Source organism: Erpetoichthys calabaricus, chromosome 1 (genome assembly GCF_900747795.2).
Source record: "Erpetoichthys calabaricus chromosome 1, fErpCal1.3, whole genome shotgun sequence".
NCBI lineage: Eukaryota > Metazoa > Chordata > Cladistia > Polypteriformes > Polypteridae > Erpetoichthys > Erpetoichthys calabaricus.
Genome location: NC_041394.2, coordinates 108253718 through 108275814, shown reverse-complemented (window position 1 = coordinate 108275814; position 22097 = coordinate 108253718). Strand labels below are relative to the sequence as shown.

The 22097-nt window shown below is 37.1% G+C and overlaps 1 protein-coding gene across 1 annotated transcript in view; it reads right to left on the bottom strand.

Annotated features, from left to right (window-relative positions):
* The window catches only part of ercc2 (excision repair cross-complementation group 2), a 113741-nt gene that overhangs the window by 35652 nt on the left and 55992 nt on the right, over window positions 1-22097 (bottom strand). Inside the window, exons 11-14 of the mRNA XM_028804993.2 lie at window positions 13546-13714; window positions 10861-10979; window positions 6602-6671; window positions 493-562 (exon numbers count right to left, since the gene is read on the bottom strand). Of these exons, the coding sequence (XP_028660826.1) occupies window positions 493-562; window positions 6602-6671; window positions 10861-10979; window positions 13546-13714 (428 nt within the window). The remainder of the gene's footprint in view (window positions 1-492; window positions 563-6601; window positions 6672-10860; window positions 10980-13545; window positions 13715-22097) is intronic.

Sequence of the window (22097 nt, the reverse complement as noted above, 5' to 3'; positions counted from 1 at the left end):
TTTAGCCCTGTCCCATCTGGACAATAGAGATATTTATACTAGAATACTGTTCATTCTTTAGAAGGTCAAGGGGAAGCTGGGCGTACTAGGGTACAACACTTCAGTATGCAAATGGATCCTAGACTTCCTGACAGAGATACCCCAGACAGTCTGCATTGGAAGCACCATCTCCAGCACCGCAACACCAAACACTGGCGCCCCACCGGGGCTACATACTCAACACACTTCTTTTCACTCTGCTGACATTTGTGACTACAGTTGTTTTTAATATTACTATTACTATCTACTCATTTACCATTTATTTATTAATTTATACTACAGTATAGTTCTTCACTTGTGTTGCACTTGTCCCAGGAATCGTTATTTTGTGTTACTGTATAATGCAATGCTAGATATGGATGGTATGACAATAAACCCACATGACTTGATTATTATTTTAAAGGATACAACTCTGCTATATATTTTACTATTAAATATTGCTTAAAAACTTACCCCTGATGTGATGACGACTGACTGAAATCGTTCAAATACTGGTTTAATTGCAATAGAAGAATCCATACAGCTGAAAGAAAAAAGCAAGGGCATTTGCTTTTGAATTTGGTGGAACAAAGAGAAATCTACTACATGATAGTACTACATGATAATGGATAATTCACCAAAAGGTAGTCTATACGAATGTTGCAGATACTGCAGATGTATATTATCATGTTTAAAAAATGATAATCTATATAAAAACACTACAGGAATTATAAATGTATCAATACAGCAAATGTATATTTTAACAGCAAAAAGCTGTAATTTAATTAATGATTTAAAATTATCAAAAACACTTTAATGCATGTTTATTTACATTTAAGTAGCATTTAATTGCCATGTATCAATTAATTGACTGTGTGAATATATATATATTTGTGTTGTTAGAGAAATAGTGAAAACTACTTTTTTTAATTAAGCCTTGTTTCAGATAGTTACATTACAGAAAAAAACTAAATATGACAGCTTGTAATTATGAGAAGCATTTTATTTTCTTTAAGCCATATGTATTATGGATAAATATTTTTGTACATGATTTATTAGTTAAGGTATATATTTAAGGAATTTTTTTTTATTTTAATATTTTATGGTCATTGAACAATAAGCCTACAGAATTTCATTTTGTTAATAAAAAATGAACAGTTAACATCTGTGGTCTATAGTTTAATTATAAATATACATATTAATATTGCACACAAGACTTCTATTTGTCTTTTTAAAGGCATAAAGAATAAAAAAAATCAGAATTGGTATTGGAATCGGCCGATCAAGTAACATGAAATCGGTGATTGGTATCAGCCTTAAAAAACCTGATCAGAGCATCTTAGTGTACTGTATATGTATCGTCGGAGTTCTTACTAATGGAGATTTACTTTACCTTATATGATTAAACATTATTAAGTGCATTTGTCTCTGTGTGCTTTTGTGGCTATGTCATCAAGAGCAGTTTAAAAGAAACATGGTTGCATATAAACATCTGGTCAATTATGTAAGGAAGCTACTATATTTTTATACTCATATATACTACAACAGCACAGTGAAATTCTTGTGCAAAATTTATGGGGTAGGGTAGGAAGGTGGGGGCCAGGGACATATTTACAGTTAATAATACAATAAGATTATTTATAAATAAATTAAAACAGAAAAAACATAAGAATAGAAGCAGATATATAATACAGTATATACAGTAACAACTGTACTGACATATAGATTGTGTTAAATAGTAGGGGAAAAGTAGATAGTAGCACATGTAAAGTACACTACAATGACACAAATGAGCAGATGGGTACAGTACAAAGCATGTAAGATTAGGTTACTGAGAGTTCAGTGACCTTATGGCCTAGGGGAAGAATCTGTCCATGAAGCGGTTGGAGCGAGTAGTGAAACTCTAGTAGCGCTTTCCAGAAGGCAGAAGTGAAACCAGGGGATGAGTATGGAGTAAGATCGCTGTCAAAAATAACTCGTAATAATTTAAGTCAAATTTACATTTCTCACATGTCAATTATGCTTGCGCTGATGAAAATTATGCTTGCTGCTGAAAATTATGCTTGCACTTCTGAAAATTACCATTGCTTCTAAAAATAATGCTAGCGCTTCTGAAAGTTACGCTTGCTCCTGAAAATTCACTGTGTCCACATATTTTTTTTTTCCTTCTCCATGGCCCTAATACGCTTTTGTACAACATGCAATTAACAATAAAAAGTGAGAGCATGAAATTAACAAATTAATGTTGGTGCGTTTTAAACCTTACATAATGTCCAGATGGTTTACTGTACCCATTAAACATCAGAGTACATCTTACTCTTTAGATATGACAGTGTGCCAAGTTTGTCATTGACCCGGGCAAAACTAAACTGCCATTTAACAAAGGCATCTGTCCTGTCGCAATAAACTTTGTAAATTAAGTTGTTTTATTTTGATGTAACTCCTTTGTATCTGATCACGTAGAAAATGTGGAAAAATTACTTTTTTTTTTTTTTTTAAATAAATGGCCCATTTTAGTGAAGCACATTAATATTTTTTATACTGCACAATATTTTGACTGACTCTTAACGTTGAATAACTAACTTTGGATAAGTTGTGTGAATAAGAAACTGGCTGGAAGCAAAAAATAGTCATGTTCTCTCCATATCTTCGTGGGATTTACGCCAGACCTCCCAAAGACTTGCATGTGAAATAAATAGAGGGTCCAATGGCACATTCCCGTGTTGGATTAGCGTCACAGCCTGGGCCGATTCCCCACGGACGTTCACTAAATGCTGCTAGGGCAAACTCCGTTAGATCACAAACACGCAACACTGAGGTGGCAATTGAACCGACGACCAAAGCTTTGGCCTGTATATATGGAGTAGGATTGCTGCCAAAAAATACTCCATCTTTCAATCTCTGTGCCACATGCGTAGTATCAAAAATCGATTGTTTCTTCTTCGATAGAGAATGCCTCATTCGTCCAAAGACATAAGTGCTCACACTTGAGAATTGTACTCGTAATTTTCAGAAGCAAGTGCAACATTCAGAAGCACAAGCATATTTTTTAGAAGCAAGCATAATTTTCAGAAGCGCAAGCGTAATTGACATATGTGAAATGTAAAATTGATTTAAATGATTACGAGTTATTTTTTAACAGTGATCTTAATCCATAGTTGAGCTGGAAGACTGTTCTCACCCTAAAGCTCTTTAGGAAAAATAACTTTTGCTGCACTTTTTTGAGAAATCAGGTAGTGTTGACAGACCATGAAATTCAGTCAAAGATCTGGACCCAGGAACCTGAGGCTGCTCACTGACTGGATGGGGAAGCTGTTGATATGAAGTGGAGTGTGACTGTCTTTGTTTTTCCTGAAGTCAACAATGACTTCCTTTGTTTTTGTCAACATAAGAATATTAGAAATATTTAGACAAGAATGATCCATTCAGGCCAACAAAGCTTGTCAGTCCTATACATTTAATTCCTTCAAAATAACATCAAGTCAAGTTTTGAAGGCTCCTAAATTCCTACTGTCTACCACAATACCTGGTAACTTATTCCATGTGTCCATGGTTCTCTGTGTGAAGAAAAACTTCATAAAGTGTGTGCAAATTTTACCGTCAACAAGTTTCCAACTATGTCCCTGTGTTCTCGCTGAAGTAATATTAAAGTAACAATCGTAATCCATTGTACTAATTCATAATTTTAAATGCTTCAATCATGTAATCTCTTAATCTCCTTTTGCTTAACCTGGTAAGGGTCAGCTGTTTAAATCTTTCCTCATAACTCATCCACTGTAGTCCTGGAATCGGCCTAGTCAACCTTTTCAAACATTTTCTAGCTCTTCTATGTTTTAGAATTTCATAGAAATCTTCAAGGAGAGGTTGTTGTTACAGCACCATTCTGTCAAGTCCTTTACCTCCCACCAATGTCACAGTGGTCTAGCCCACAAACTTGATCTTGTTGTTGTTCTAATGCTTTGCTGCACAGTCATTGGTGAACGGACTCTAAAGCAGTGGACTGAGGCAGCAGCCTTGTGGAACGCCGATACTGGTGAACATCTTGGAGGAGTTCTTGTTGCCAATGCTCACTGACTGGGGCCTATTTGTCAGGAGATCATGCACCCAAACACAGAAGCACTGTCAGTTAAAAGTCCACTTTTTACAATTATGCAGTTTTTACATCCTGTCCTATTACAACTTCTGACAAGTGATGAATCTCTACGTCAGGGGTGCCCACGCTTTTTCGACTTGCGAGCTACTTTTAAAATGACCAGGTCGAAATGAACTACCTACATTAAAAATGCTATATATATACACTGAGTATACTTCCATCCATCCATCCATCCATTTTCCAACCCGCTGAATCCGAACACAGGGTCACGGGGGTCTGCTGGAGCCAATCCCAGCCAACACAGGGCACAAGGTAGGAACCAATCCCGGGCAGGGTGCCAACCCACCGCAGACTGAGTATACTTTATACATAAAATATATGTTGTTGTACCTTGCATAACTGAATAACCTTTATGGCACAATAACAATTCAATACATTTATGGTCACTACAGTATTTGGATTTAATAATCTTCATGTGGGAAAAGGCTGACTCGCATAAATAAGTAGAGCCGAATAATATACATTTCCTCATGTTTGGGTACTTCTCCTCTGTGGGTAAGTTCCAAAACTGTCCAAGAGCCCCAGACGTCAGCTGAATGTCATCCTGTAGTGTCAAAATCTCATCCTCCACTGTAGAGGAGTTTTAGGTGAAACAGTGTTGCAATTTCTAATGCGGGTGAATCACCCTCAGCATCTTCCCTAAATGGATAGCACTTAAATGTAATAATAATAATTCATTACATTTATATAGCGCTTTTCTCAGTACTCAAAGCGCTATCCACACAGGGAGGAACCGGGAAGCGAACCCACAATCTTCCACAGTCTCCTTACTGCAAAGCAGCAGCACTACCACTACATGTAGCGATTGGCTCAAGTAAAGCTGAGTCTTGAAACCATCTGTCAAAGTCTGACAGACAATTTTCAATCTGCTCTGTGTACCGTATGCTGTCAAGTTGCACACACGCCTTCCATTGTGTCTCCAGCTCTGACGCGAGGTTTTGGATGTTCCCCAAATCAAGGCACTACAGCTTTGAGGACAGATGTTGCATTTTTCATTTGAAAGCATTAACTGAGCTAATCATATTGACCATGGAGTTCTCTTTTCCTTGCAGCTGTAAATTAAGCTCATTCAACATATAGGTCAGATCAGAAAAAAAATGCCAAGTCTAGCGGCCATTGATCGTTATTAAGTTGCTTGTATTCTGCATGTTTAATGACAACGAGAAACTCCTTTTTCTCCGGCCAGGGGTCTTGAAATCTCAGCAGGAATTTCTCCCTAGCCATCTGTCTCAACGAAGGCCTCTTTTATCATCTCTCCATCTTGGAAGGACTTCTTATGCTTAATGATCGAGTGACTCACCCGGAACGATACTTCAGTGTGTCTGCCTTTGCTTTTGAATTCAGCCGAGTGAAAAATGACGGCTGTCCGATTAACTACGATTTTAGTTCCCTCTCTTTTCTCTTTCTCAAATCTCTTTCAGAAGGAAGTCAGTTTCGTAGTTTTTAGGAACAGTTCGAAAGTGCCTTTTCACATTTTCCTTCTTTGGAATAGCAATGATAGATTGACAGATCAGTCAAACACACTTCGATTGTGACATTGTGAGAAAAAAAATCCTCTTCCAATTCCACATCCAGCCCATACCCTCCCCAAACAAATTTTTTTTTAAATCCCTTCTTCAGTCGATATAAATCGGAAGGCTAACTAGATCACAGCTGGAGTTTTGCAGTAGCTTGCGCGTTTGATCGTGCATGCAGGATGACCAGTGTGTTAGAAGAAAAGAGATCTCAGACTGGCCGCCCTGTATGTCAATCAAGTGGCAAATGCCATAGGGAGGATATATAGAGTAACGTTAAAAAATTTTTTTTGAATGCAACACGATCTACCTGCACTACCTTTGCGATTTACCGGTCGATCTAGATCGACATATTGCGCACCCCTGATCTACGTTTTTGCTTATAGTATAGCCATAATTAAGCAGTTTTCTTCTGTATCAGTTTGTCGCTGACAATTTCTTTTCAATAAGTCATTACTTCTAACATTTGGAATGAACTTGCACCTGCTCAAAACTGGTCATAACAAAATTAAGTTTATATTTTTAGGTTGTTTGTATAAATGCTCTACCAAAACAATGTGAAACACCTTACATTATCTTCATGCTAATGGCTCAATGACCTTTATATTCTTGTTTTTAGTGAATATTATGTGTATAAAACCATTTGTTTTCATTGGTGTTTTCATATATTGGGATAAAAATAATAATTAATTATACAAATGAACTCCTGTTCTTGTGCTTTGCTATTTGTTTGTGTTTTCAGATAATCACCTGTTTATCTTCTAGTAACTAAAATCACCCGTTACTTTAACATTATTTTGCCTTCCAAATATGCTTTTCTGATTTTGTTAAAAAGCTGCAAATTAATCAGTCTTATAATACATAATTATGCCTTAAGCTAGATGACCTTTATAAATTTATATTCATTTATGCTCACCTAAAATGCAAAACAGGATTGGCAATGCTGGGAGTTTTGTCCTCAAAAGGCTCAATGATGACTGTAAAACCTAAAAAAAAAGACATTTTAAGCAAGCTGCTCTGACTTGCATAAGCAAACATCCATTTTAGAGAAGTGACCGGAACCATCTTTAAAAACATGATTACAAACTGAATACTCAGCAACACTGGGCACAAAGAACTCACCAACCACAGAAAGCACACTTCACATAAATACAGCTATAGTCAAATCATCAAAAATACTAAAATAGTCTAATTTCTTCATTTAAGTATATATTATGCAACAAATATCATATAGGTCTACATTTCACTAACTAATGATATTTGAATTTTAAATGTCATTTTTAATTTACAAACTGCTCCTACTGCTACAGTAACCCACCATTAAAATTAGTTGTATCCAAAAACATTCTGTTCTATGTACACAAGTAAGCCCGCGATTCTCTAGAGAATCGTAAATCCACGAATGGCAATCAGTTTCTGTTCCGTCCGATATTTGGATGTATGACATAACATATATTACTGGCACAGTGGATTAGAGCAAGTGTAGTGTACAGGTTGTGTTGTGTGGGCGCCACCTACTGACTCTGGGAAGCTACTGCGTTTGACTCTGGGGCGTGCGCCACAGCGCAGTACATATGCGCCTCGGTGGGAAGCCGCTGCATGATGAAATATCATGGAGGGTGGGTGCGTCCTGGGACAGTTCATTTCAACGTGCTTCTGTTACTGTTTTTCTTCATGCAGTCTCGTTTTTGTTTTTTTTATGGCTGTGTCATCGTATATGCGGTGGTGTGGGCGGTCACGTCCAGGCGGCTGTAGAACCTGGCGTGCACGCTTTACCTCAGGTTTAGTTCACAGGTCGTAGGCATGGTAAAGTCCGTTATGTGATTCATACATGCCACACAGACTGCTGGCACATTCATACTATTGACTCTGGGAGGCCGCTGCGTTTGACTGTGGGTTGTGGTGTTTGGGCGCCATCTACTGACTCTGGGAAGCCGCTGCGTTTGACTCTGGGGCGCCGCGGCGCAGTGCGCATGCGTTTCGATGCGTCCGTGCATAAATTAAAACTGTGGTTTAGTACCGTAATATAGATTATGCTCTCACAAATATTATGTTTTTTGTTCAGTTGTTGACTCCAAGGTGACCTCTGCTGGTGATAGTGGATGAAGTACATTAAAAAGGGAAAAATTTAATAATGCAAAGTTGACTGACTGACTCACTCATCAATAAAAAGATTATTTCCATTTTGATAAAAAAGCTGAAATTTGGTAGGATGGTACATTTAGAGCAGTAAGCATCCACTAAGGAAGGACATCTCGATACAGTTAACCTCCCACCACAACTGAAAAACTAAATACCTCAAAATATCAAAAATGAATTTGACTGAAATTTGGTGATATTATAGAAAAAAACAAATTAACAGACATGTTTTTATTTTGTTGGTAATAATGCTTTATGAGTTAGCTAGTCTTAGGGACTACGCCCTTTCTATTGCTGAGCATTGCAAAAAAGGCTACAAATCGCACAGAGAAGTGAGGCCGCCGCTACCAGAAATGAACTGGAAGGATGAAAATTTCGATGAAGCAAATGCCCTGAAAGGCAAAAGGAACAAGATGCTCACTAAATAGAGTACCACCAGTAATTTGGATCCACTTCACGCACTGAGACATTATACACAGATTACAATATTATTTCTTTTCACTAGTTTTTTAAAGTATAATGCTTAAAACATTCAGTACATTGTACTAAATGTTCAATGTTGCATGTAATAAGTTAAAGTAAATCATAATTCAGTTTATATTTCTTTTGATTTAAACCCTCCAAAACTTTGTGAAGGTACAAGATTACATATCAAAGCATTACATTCAAATTTCATCAAACCTACCTTTTTTACAGGGTGTGCTACAGGGTAAAATTATATTTATACCGTAAATTCCCATTATTCCTACTAATTACTAATTTCTTGTAAAACTGTATTTTTTCAATGGCCAGCAACAAAAACCAAGGTCGTTCACTAGGAAGTGCAAGAATTGATTTACAGCATACATTTTTTACTTGTAGGCAATTGTATGTGGCATGTTTAAGAGTAAGGAGCTCCGCAGAAATAATAGTATTAACCCCTACTAAAAAATAACAAATATATACAGAAAAGTACTCAGTTACACGGTACATTTAAAGAAAAGCCAAGCAAAATGACACCTTTTATTGGCTAACTAAAAAGATTACAATATGCAAGCTTTCGAGGCAACTCAGGCCCCTTCTTCAAAGAAGGGACCTGAGTTGCCTCGAAAGCTTGCATATTGTAATCTTTTTAGTTAGCCAATAAAAGGTGTCATTTTGCTTGGCTTTTCTCTACATTCATAATGGCTAACACGGTACAACACCCTAGTACTACGGTACATTTAATATATCCAATTAACAGCACTGCAACTGACACCCACTATCTTAGGTAATTTCCCTAGCAATGCCAAGTAACAAAGCTAGTCTAACAATATAAAATTGAATGTGTATTTGTATGTGTGTTTGTCCAGTATGCACATCAACACCCTTTAACCTATCTCCACAAATTTTTTCACAGATTCCTCATTTGTACAAAGGAAGATCAGAGGCTATTTTTGCATTTAAAAACTTGGTTGGTACCTCCACCCTTGGTACTCCTGTTAGTATAAAATAAGAACAGACTGAAGGGCCTGGAATGTTCTTTTGTTGTGCGAATGTACTGTTTAAAAAGGAAGCAAAAATACTTTGTACTACCCCAATTACCAACTGAACACAGAGTAAACTAAAACAAGACACAAAACCTGAAGCAGTAAATTGTTTAAGTGCCTCAATATATAATACCAGTAACCGCGCACTGCCTGATAACGTGCAGTGAATACACTTTACTTGAGCATTCCTAGTTTTCATCCTCTTTCTCTGTACATTTAGCATTTGTTTGCTCAGAGGTTGATGCGCTTGTTGATTCCTGAGCAGCTTTTCTTTTCTCCACCCTAGTGGCCTGCTGCTTCTCTTCTTTCGTCAGCATCTTTTCACATTAAAACTGATTAAGTTGGTTTTTGTGTTGCAATTACTTAGTACGTTTTTCTTAAATTTTTACTTAAGCTGGCACTTAAGTCTTCAATCTGCCTCAAGAATGATTTAAGATATGAAGAGGTTGGGGAAATGACCGCGAAGGTGGTAGGGAATGAGAACGGTGTACATACACATGCGTCGCACGGCCGCCCTGCTGCGCGCTGCCGAGAGTTGATTCTACAATAAAATAAAATAAAAATAAAAAGAGTAATAAAAATCATCACCCGAAAGTGGATAGTAGACGTCACGTAGTATACTGTATGTGTACCAAATTTCAGATCAATAGGTGAAACGGTTTGAGAGCTACAGGTGATTTAAAATTTTGGACAGACAAACGAACAGCCATGATAGCATTGATTATTATATAATAGAACTGAGATATTACAATAATGTTCACAGACTGTAACGTCTGCCTTTAGTTTTTCACATATGTTTTTGAAGCAGGTTGTTCTGTTGGTACTCCCTTGTCAGATAAATTCACACATTGTGTAAACAGAAGTTACTTTACAATTGGATGTGTCTTTCAAAGCCCTTTTCAGCTTTTTCATAACAGACTTTTCTGTTAAAATCAAATAAAGAACATACTTAATATTTAAGGTGAGGCAGGTCTAAATATACATAATACTGTATTAGCTGTTTAGACTAGATAGATAGATAGATAGATAGATAGATAGATAGATAGATAGATAGATAGATAGATAGATAGATAGATAGATAGATACTTTATTAATCCCAAGGGGAAATTCACATACTCCAGCAGCATATTCATAAAAAACAATATTAAATTAAAGAGTGATAAAAATGCAGATGTAACAGACAATAACTCTATATAATGTTAATGTTTACCCCCCCCCAAGTGGAATTGAAGAGTCGCATAGTGTGGGGGAGGAACGATATCCTCAGTCTGTCAGTGGAGCTGATATATTTTGTCACTTAGAATTGTTTCAAATTAAATTATTCTTCAATGGTCATTACTGATAATGCAAATCATACAATAACATTATATACAGATACAATCTCCTGCAGATAAGTATAACACAAAAATTCACATTCAATTAAAAAAATTAAAAAAAAACACAAAGCTAGGATATATTTCAGAAAAAAACATTCCTTAAAATAAAAAAATACAGTGCAGACTAAAGTGAAATCAAATAATAACCATACCTTTACTATATGTGCTGACCAAAGTAGCAAAATTAGAAATCAGTGTAACTGCTGAAAAATCAGCAATATCAGCTATTTCTAGAGTTCGTAACAATGAACGTAGTCTCTCAGAACAGAATCTGAAGGGGGTAGGAGAAAAAAAAAATTACAAAATTTTATATTATATGCACATAAACATTTTATTATTAATTCTGAACTGACATGCATATCAGGCATAAGCCATTCTAGTTTGGCAAGAGCAGAGTGCTTTGGGAACAAAAGCACCAAGTGCTCTACAAAATTAATGTTTACTCTGTGATTACATCATTGAATTTGGTTTTAGGTCTACACCTTGACTAGGCCATTCTAAAAGTATAAAATTCTTGTCTTTCTTTCACTCTGATGTAGAATATAGTTTTGTTTTTCTATATTGTCTTGCTATACTTTTACTAGGATGGCTACAAGAGATTGACTAGGGTCTTGAAGACCACCGGTTTGTCAATATGTGTTCAGACAGTTGTTCTGAGGATCCCCAGAAACTAACAAATGACTTTGGAAACCACCTCCAGACAGACACTAATGAACAACTTTTTCCATCATAAAATTAAAAAAAATAATAATTAAAAAAAAAATATATTTTTCAAAAATTTATTTTAACTGTGGGTAGGGTTTATGTCTAGAAGTCTTCACTTTGATGAGAAGAGTTAAAGCTAGTCAGATTTACAATGGGCAAGACCGTTCTTTTTGTTAACAAAATTAGTCAAATAGATAAACTTAATTATCCAATTAATTAAGCTGAATTTATAATTTTATTACCTCGTGCACATAACACTGCCAATACTTGAAACTTGTTTTACCCAGATTCACTTATATAAACTAGTACAGCCCACAAAAAGACACCACCAAAACAGGAGAACTAGTGCTATGTTCACATTACAAGCCTCACTGCTACATTTCGATGTTTTGCTCAGATCAGATTTGCAAACCTTTGACAGTGGACATTCATAAGTACAAGTGACCTATATCTAACTAATTTGAATGCATCTGTCCTCTGAAACAGCATGCAAGCACTCACTGATATGTTTGAGCACTAGTCAGTGTGGCATCAATAACAAAAAAAAAAGTCATGTTTGTCAGAAGACTCTTTATATTAAAACCAATGCAGTAGTAGCTAATGTTTGTGTCACAATTTGCTCTGGAGGATGGCAAATATAGCTGTACATGATTAGGTTGAGAAGGTGAAAAAAAGCCAAACAGCTAGCTTTTGCTGCTTTCACAGCTACTGCTGACACTGCTGCAACATAAGATGTGTGGGTATGAGAAAGGACCCAGCAACGGTCGGGCTGCGACTGCTGTCACATGCAGCTATAGCTCCCCTCCATTCTTGTTTTGCTTAAACAATTTTGGCTAAAGAGGACAAAAATCGTCCGATGTGTATAAACAAAAAAAACACATGAATTCTGATCTGACTATTCTCATTCATGTTGCATACCCACAAATGAAAATGACTCAAATCTGATTTGAAAAGACTGGATATCTATATCCATGCAGTCCTGAAAAAAATCAGATTTGTGACACATTAAAGCAAAAATTCAGATTTGAGTCGCTTCAGCCTAATATGAATGTAGTCTTAGAAGGAATAAAACAAAATATTTAATGTACTTTAATGTTAAGAATTACTCAGAGAATTCAAAAAATATTTTGTACTACTATACATTTTTACTTCTCCTTTGTTGTGCGCATCAGGAATGTTACTTTGGGTCACCAGGTATCTTAACCCTTACAGCAAACTGCACGAGTGAAATTCAAAATGGAAATGTATTTATTGCGACAGTAAAGTCAAAAATAATATTTTTGCTTCATACTAAAGCAATTTGGATATGATTAGAACATGCTTATGCTTTAACATTTGTAAACAATACCAACGTTTGTTATTCAGCTGTAATATTGCACATAGCCCCAGCATTCAGCTGGGTATTATCTCCCAAAGTTGCATGTTAAGTTTAGGATGACACTAAACTTGCCTGGTTGAGGTAAGTATGGGGGAGTGTGAAATTAAGAATGACATTTCCACTGCCATCCTGTCTAGGGCTAGCATCTGTTCTCCACCAGTTTTCATCTGTGTAATATTTGACTGTAGCAAGTCTGTAACTGAACAAGAAGATTCAGAAATTGACCACTGAACTTACAGTATTGGGCAAAATGCAGATGAAGGGTAGATTATGGCAGCTAATATGAGGACACTTGCAGCTTGCATTTTAAAAACAGCAAAGTATAAACAAAACCTATTACAGAAAATGTGGCTGTACAGTATAATTATATGTCCATGAGGACAGTATGATGTGTAGACGCATCTGTATGCAATATTTTGAAAAAAATCCAAAATATTTCGTATTTCATAAGGTGATATGGGCAAGGAAAAAAATGTGTGTGTAAACTTAAGAGCAAAAGAAATTGAACAGATAAACCATAAAAGCATCATGAGATTCAAATAATATTTGCTGCATAAACAAGGATATACAACACCAGATCTCAATGAAACACCTCTTAAACAGTATAAACACTAAATTGTTTAGTATTTAATTGTTTTAGTATTGGTAGGCCTAAGTATCAGGATAAATTCCAACAGTTGTATACAACTTCTACAATGTTGTATGCTGTACTGACTTTGCAAAAACAACAGAAATAAAAAGCAGATCCTGCTACCTGAGAGGTTTACGGTCAATGCACACTTTCTCATAGATGTCTTTAAGAAACTGAGGAGGACTCTCCTGCACAACATGTTGAATTCGAAGTCGAGACTTCAAGTATTCTAGAAGTCGTTTTAAAAACCCAACAAAATGCTCTGCTGTTCGGATGCTTCCTGGGACTGCCTCTGGAAAGAAATAAATTGGTTTTTTTTAGTTATTGTATAATGTCATATCTGGTATTCAATAACAACAGCATTTATTAATATAGCACATTTTCACACTAATGATGCAGGTCAAAGTGCTTCACAAGATGAAGAAAGAAAAGTTTATAAAAAACAAAAATAAGATTATTCTTTGTTATTTAGTATTGCGTAAAGTAAGGTCTGATGGCCGGGAGGACAGAAAAAAAACAAAACAAAAAAAAAACACTCCAGATGGATTGGAGAATCCATCCAGATTGAAAAATCTGCAGGGGTTCCAAGGCCGCAAGACTGCCCAGCCCCCACTGGGCATTCTACCTAACATAAATGATCTAAATCAGTCCTCATGGTTTTCAAGCTTCACATGAAAGAATTTGATTCAGCTACTAATAAATGCTATAAGCTTTCTAAATCACCACAGAGAAAAACAGAAGTGTAGCAAATCTCCAACCAGAACACAAGTATATTGTACTGGCAGAACATACTTGTACTGTAATGGTCATAGTTCTACAAAGATATCATTACAGAAGGGGTTTGAACTCAGCGTTAAAACAGAATGAAGGACAAAAAAAATCAGTAAAGCATTACATAAGCTTGAAGAAAACTGTATGGGCATAAATTTACAAGTTACATTTTGCTTTGTATACTCCTAAACATGTTTGAAGCTTTAAAAATACAGGTAAACTTCCATTACAACGAACTCCCAGGGACCTAAAAAATATTTTGTTGTAACGAAAATTTTGTTGTAATGAGATTCTGTATTTGTTACTATAGTGCTTTCTTTAACTTGTTTCCTGGCGTTTGCAATCATTTCAATAGCTTCTTTCGCGTTAATTTTGATCTCCTCCTACCTACAAGTTATGCTGACAAGAATTTTTCTCAGCATTTCCTTGTGATGATACACTTTCAGGGTGCGAATGATGCTCAAACCCAGGGGTCTCCAAACTTTTCAGCCCGAGGGTCGCATTAACTATCAAACAGCAGTTTGGGGGCTGACTACACACTCGAGGTCCAAATAAAAAAGAATCAAAACACAGATGTTGTTTTTAATTATTTATTTAATATTATTTTATTCAGTTATTATTTAATAACACATTGATACACTACACATGAACACCTGTATTAGTGGGAATGGTGAAATTGTTTCCTGGATGCCAAAATAGCAGACATTTCTGGCTCTAGATTTGATGTCCCTAACATCAACAGTGACCTGAGTTTATCAACAGACAAGTTTGTTCTCAAATTGTTCTTCACGTATTTCATTCTTGAAAATGTTTGTTCACACAAGTATGTTGTTCCAAAGATTGAAAGGTACCTTGATGCAAAAGTTTTGACATTAGGAAAGTCTTCCTTGGGCAAAAACTGGTAAAAACCCACCAGTCCTTCTTTGAACTTGTCCCTAAGGAAGTCATTTGCTTGCAACTCAATGACCTCCAGCTGCAGTTCATCTGGGCAACTGGCCACATCCGCTTCAAATGGGTTTTGAAACAGTCTCACTTCTTCTGCCTTTGAATCCAAGTCAGAAAACCGCTCCTTAAACTGCAGCTGGAGGTCTTTGATGATCTCTCATGCAAATGATGTGGAGAACTCAGCTGTTGCTTCAGCCATGAAGACCTTGCAGTGCTGAAAGTGCGTCAAGTTGTTGGCCTGTACTTGTTCCAAAAACAAGACAAGTTTAGATCTGAAGGCCTTTAGGTGGGTGTATAGATCAGAAACTAGATTTTTCTCTCCTTGTAGTTTTAGGTTCAGAAAATTTAAATGACTAGTTATGTCTGCAGCAAAGGCCAATTTCCATACCCACTCTTCATCAGATAGTAATGGCTGTGGCTTGCCTTTACTTTCCAGGAAGTCACCTATTTCCTTTCTTAATTCAAATACTCTGCTCATAACTTTGTCACAACTTAGCCATCTTACTGCTGTGTAATATGGTAAATCTTGCGATTCTGTGTCAGTATCTTTCAACATGTCTCTGAACTGTCTATGGTTGAGCCCATGTGACCTTATTAAATTCACCACCTTCACCACAGGATTCAGTACACTGCTAATGTCCACATATTTAGCACACAAAGCTTGCTGGTGAATAATACAGTGCAGGAACATTGGTTGTGGAATATTTTTCTCATTACACATCTGCTTCACTTGTCCAACCAAGCCTTTCTTTATGCCACTCATGTTCTTTCCTCCATCAACAGTCAGGCAACTGAGGTTAGTCCAGTCCAAGTTATAATCAGCAAATGTTTTTTTCAATTCATTGAATATATCCTCTCCGGTAACAGTGCCATACATGCTATGTAGGGAAGCCAGCTCTTGTGTTATGTTCATGTCTTCATCCACACCTCTAATGAACACAAGCAGTTCAGAGGTAGAACAGCTGTCCAGCAATTCATCCATTGCAATTGAAAAATGGCGAAACTTGCTTGCATTTTTCGCTATTTGAGTCACAATGTTTTCACCCATGTCTGCAACACAGCAGGCAATGGTATTGCACCCAAAGCTACATTTTTAAATTGTTTCGACTTTTCTGGGCAAAGTTCCTCAGCCACCTCCAACAAACATTCCTTCACTACTTCGCCATCTGTAAACGGTTTGCCACTTTTAGCCAGGACGTAGGCAACTTTATAACTGGCCTTAGTTAAGGATTCATTTTCATTTGAGGATTTACTGAACAATGCCCTCTGAGATGTGAGTTGGTTTTGTAATTTAGAAAATTTTTCAGCACAAACTTTACCCTCTAACTGTGCATATTTCTCTTGATGTTTGCTTCGATGATGACGGCGCAGGTTGTATTCTTTCATCACAGCCACGGTTTCGTTGCAAATCACACACAATGCTTTCTCGCCGGATTTGATGAAGTATTTCAAACTCCATTCTTCTTGAAATTGCCGACACTCATCATCTATTTTTCTTTTCCTCTTCTCGGCCATCGTTGGGAACTAAAATAAAGTGACTTCAACATGAACAAATAGTGAAACTGAAAGTATCTTGCACACAATATCGCTCAAAAAACCTGATTATGCGAACTAATTTCGTCGCAATTATAGCTGCAAATGACCCGAAACAATTTTTAAAAATTCTTATGATTTCTTAAGTTACACTTACCTGAATATAGTCTGCAAATATATCCACTTATGGTAGAGAGATTGTTGCTTTTAATGTTTCCTCTTCAGAATATTCGGAAAATTCTTGTTAAACTAACGACATTCCCAATACTTTATACACACTGGTAAGTAATTACGCGAAGGAAATTATCCATACTAATAAAAGGCAAAGCCCTCACTCACTCACTCACTCACTCACTCACTCACTCACTCACTCACTCACTCACTCACTCACTCACTCACTCACTCACTCACTCACTCACTCACTCACTCACTAATTCTCCAACTTCCCGTGTAGGTGGAAGGCTGAAATTTGGCAGGCTCATTCCTTACAGCTTACTTACAAAAGTTAGGCAGGTTTCATTTCGAAATTCAAAGCGTAACGGTCATAACTGGAACCTCTTTTTTGTCAATATACTGTAATGAACTGCAGCTCGCTGGCCATGGGAGGCGGGGTTGCGTATCGCGTCATCACGCCTCCCACGTAATCACGAGAACTGACTATGAACGCAGTACGTAGAAAACAAGGAAGAGCCCCAAAGAGCGCTGAAGAAAACATTCATTACACAATTGAGAAGGCAGCGAAACAATAAGAGGCGAGCGAGTGACGCATACAAGCATATTCATAAGTGCAGCTAAGGCGGAAACAAAACACGGTGTAAACCGTAAGTTTAAATTAAGTTTGGCAAGATTGCTTTTCTCCTGTACAACTATACGTTGCATTCTCAACAGTAAGCTTGCACGACTTGGTCATATTACAACTGGAGTGCTGAACTGACAACGTGGTATACAAAGAGAACTATAACAATCGTAATAAACGAACAATAAAACAGCGAATAACCCGTGGATTAAATAAAAAGGCTGCTTCCTTGGCGAAGCAAGGAAAAAGGACGGCCTTATATGGCGTTCGTTTATAAAACAGCGGAGAAGCTGTGTAAAGACTGCTTCACAAAAAAACAGCAGAGCGCCTTATATGAGCAGGCAGTCAGCTAAAGAAGGGAATCAATAAATAACTATAATCGTAATAAACGAACAAAAAATAGCGGAGAATCCGCGGATTACATAAAGGAAATGGGTACCTGAACAGAAAAGTGACTCTCAAATACCTACACAATAACTATAACAATCGTAATAAACGAACAATAAAACAATACAGAACCGCTAAGCAAGGAGAAAGGACGGCCTTATATGGCATTCGTTTATAAAACAGCGAACAGGCTGTGTAAAGGCAGCTTCACAAAAAAACAGATCCTTAACAAATTGTTATTGGTATATTTTCCCTCAATTTAAAAAGGTTTTCTTTTCTTCTTAATTAAAATTTAAAAGCAATACTTCACCGCTGCGAAGCCCCTCTAGCGCTGAAGTCCGAGGTTCGATTCCCGTAAGGGAGTGCAGTGAGTGTGTACACCTGATGAGCCAAGAATTAGGGCGAAACACTTGTCACGTACTCTTTGCATTATTTGACAGTAAACTATTTTCAACCATTCTATGATCTGCTTCTCACAACTGAAGGCACCGTGGCTGATGTTAGCTGACTTGCTGGCCAACCATAAGCGTTACCTGGTAGGTAACCACCCATACAATCAGATTGTGATTCAGACTACGAATGCCGTGAATGTAATTACCCCGATCTACCTGCTGTCAAATAAACGAACCACACGCCGTGGAGCAATGTTAGGGGCTTCGCCTCTAGCGCTGACGTCCGAGGTTCGATTCCCGTAAGGGAGTGCAGTGAGTGTGTACGCCTGATGAGCCAAGAATTAGGGCGAAACACGTGTCGCATACTCTTTGCATTATTTGACAGCAAACTATTTTCAACCATTCTATGATCTGCTTCACACAACTGAAGGCACCGTGGCTGATGTTAGCTGACTTGCTGGCCAACCATAAGCGTTACCTGGTAGGTAACCACCCATACAATCAGATTGTGATTCAGACTACGAATGTCGTGAATGTAATTACCCTGATCTACCTGCTGTCAAATAAACGAACCACACGCCGTGGCGCAATGTTAGGGGCTTCACCTCTACAGCTGATGTCCAAGGTTCGATTCCCGTAAGGGAGTGCAGTGAGTGTGTACGCCTGATGAGCCAAGAATTGGGGCGAAACACGTGTCGCGTACTCTTTGCATTATTTATATCTATATATCTCTATCTATATATATATATCTCTATCTATCTATATATATCTATATATCTCTATCTCTCTATCTATATATATATATATATATATATATATATATATCTCTATCTATCTATATATCTCTATATTATATATATATATATATATCTAGTGTGTTAAAGAGGTTATGAAAAAGTAAAGGAAACATTTTAAAAATAACGTAACATGATTGTCAATGTAATTGTGTTGTCATTGTTATGAGTGTTGCTGTCATATATATATATACATATACACATATATTTATATATATATATATATACACATATACACATATATTATATATATATATATATATATATATATATACACACATACATATACACACATACATGCACTTACAATAACATAGAAATCAATATAAACAACATTAACATCATTATCATATGAGAATATGAAGTAATATATAAGAAGCACATTTCATATAAATATAAATTATTAAACAGTAAGATCTTCTTCTATAATTTGCTACCGTGGCTATTTGTTTGTCTGTCCAGGATTTTAAATCACCTGTAGCTCGCAAACCGTTTCACCAATTGACTTGAAATCTGGTACACATATAGTACGTCACGTCTACTATCCGCTTTATGGGTGATGATTGTATTACTGTTTTTATCTTTATTTTATTTTATTGTAGAATCAACTCCTATCTGTGCACACCAGGGCGGCCGTGGGCGGATGCGTATGGTGTATTCACTCCATGTTATCGTGCATTGCGCTGTCACTGGTATTTTGATAAAAGAATTTGAACAACATATAAGAAGCGTATAAATTATTAAACAGTAAAACATTAACATTTAAGAAGTAAAGTTACATTAAGTACTACTGCAGTGCCTTCGGGTATACCTCATTTTTTGTTTGCCCATTACATGCTTAAATGTATACATTTTTTGGTGTACCTACCCGAGAACACGCGACATATAACCGACCGTGGGAGAAGCATGGATTTTAAACACGCGTTGAGTTCATCTGCTGGTCTCCCTCGTGGAATAACTGGTAATGTTTGACTAAAATCTACAGCGAGTAAAACGACATTACCTCCTATTTTTTGTTTTACGATCTCCAAGATCTTGCTTTCTTCGGTTCAAGGCTTCATAAGCTCTTTTATGTTCCATGGTGTACTTATCCCAAACCATCATCTTTGAATGTTGCAAGACTTTCGCCTTGTACGTAGATCGGGGTAATTACATTCATTGCATTCCTAGTCTGAATCACAATCTGATTGTATGGGTGGTTACCTGGCAGGTAACGCTTATGCTTGGTCATCAAGTCGTTTAACATCCGGCACGTGCCCTCTTTTAATTGCGAGAAGCAGATATATATAGCCAAATTCTCGCGCTTCGTTGCGGCGAAGTACTGCTTTTAATTTTTTATTAAGAAGAAAAGAAAACCTTTTTAAATGGATCGAAAATATAGTTAAGGATCTGTTTTTTTGTGAAGCTCCCTTTTCACAGCTGTCGCGATACGGCGTGTGTTTCGTTTATTTGACAGTATATAGTTCGTGGTAATTACATTCATGGCATTCGTTTTCTGAATCACAATCTGATTGTATGGGTGGTTACCTGCCAGGTTACGCTTGTGGTTGGTAAGCAAGTCGCCTTACGTCCGCCACGTGCCCTCTTTCTGTTCCCAGAAGCAGATCATAGAATGGTTTTAATAGTTTACTTTCAAATAATGCAAAGAGTATGCGACACGTGTTTCTCCCTAATTCTGGGCTCATCAGGCATACACACTCACTGCCTCCCCTCTCGGGAATCAAATCTCTATCGTCAGCACCAGAGTTGAAGCCACTAATGTTGCGGTCAGCAAGTCGACTAACATCCGCCATGTGCCGTCTGTCAGTTGGGAGAAGCAGATCATAGAATGGTTGAAATTGTTTACTTTCAAATTATGCAAAGAGTACGCGACACGTGTTTCGCCCTAATTCTGTGCTCTTCATGCGTACACACTCATTGCATCCCCTCTCGGGAATCGAATCTCGAATGTCAGCGCCAGAGGTGAAGCCCCTAACGTTGCGCTACGGCGTGTGGTTCGTTTATACTTCGTGTCTTCTCATTAAACTTTTATCTCGCGAATATGTTATTGCAATCCGCAGCGGGAGCGTTTCTATAAACTTAATTTAAACTTACGTTTTACACCGTGCTTTGTTTCCCTTATGAAGATGCTTGTATGCTTCAGTCGCTCGCTTCTTATTGTTTCGCTCCCTTCTCAATTGTTTAATGAATTTTTTGTTCTTCGCTGTTTGCGGCTCTTCCTTCATTTCTCCCTACTGCGTTCACAGTCTTTTCACGTGATTACGTGGGAGGCGTGATGAAGTGACACTCAACTCCGCCTCCCACGGCCATCGAGCTGCCGTCCATTACAGTATATTGTCAAAAAAGAGGTTCCAGTTATGACCATTACGCGTTGAATTTCGAAATGAAACCTGCCTAACTTTTGTAAGTAAGCTGTAAGGAATGAGCCTGCCAAATTTCAGCCTTCCACCTACACGGGAAGTTGGAGAATTAGTGATGAGTCAGTCAGTCAGTCAGTCAGTGAGGGCTTTGCCTTTTATTATTATAGATATATATATGTAGATGTGTAAATTTGTATATGTATATATATGTATATGTGGATGTGTATATGTATGTATATGTAGATATGTGTATATGTAGATATGTATATATATGTATATATGTATATGTATATATATGTTTACATAACCTCTTTAACACACTACTTCTCCGCTGCGAAGCGCGGGTATTTTGCTAGTCATTAAATAAAATAGAGTGCAACATGTTTCGCAATTAGACGCTATCTGACACCAACACCTCCTCATCGCAGCAGTCAACCGCAACTGGCAAACTGTGATCAAAATAATCAAGTCTTGAACAAGCAGCAAACCATTTAAAAACTCTGCCACTAGATGGCGTTATATCATCTCATTGACTGTGAAAAGAAGTAGAAAAAGTAAGCAGCGAATAAGGTTTTGCAATGTAGTGATCGGTTGAAAAACATAACACACTACTGCGCGCCTCTATTTTAATTCGGTAAAAATGTAACGTCCACGTAAGCGGTGGCTGATCTTGGCAGGATACACGTAAATTTCCGTA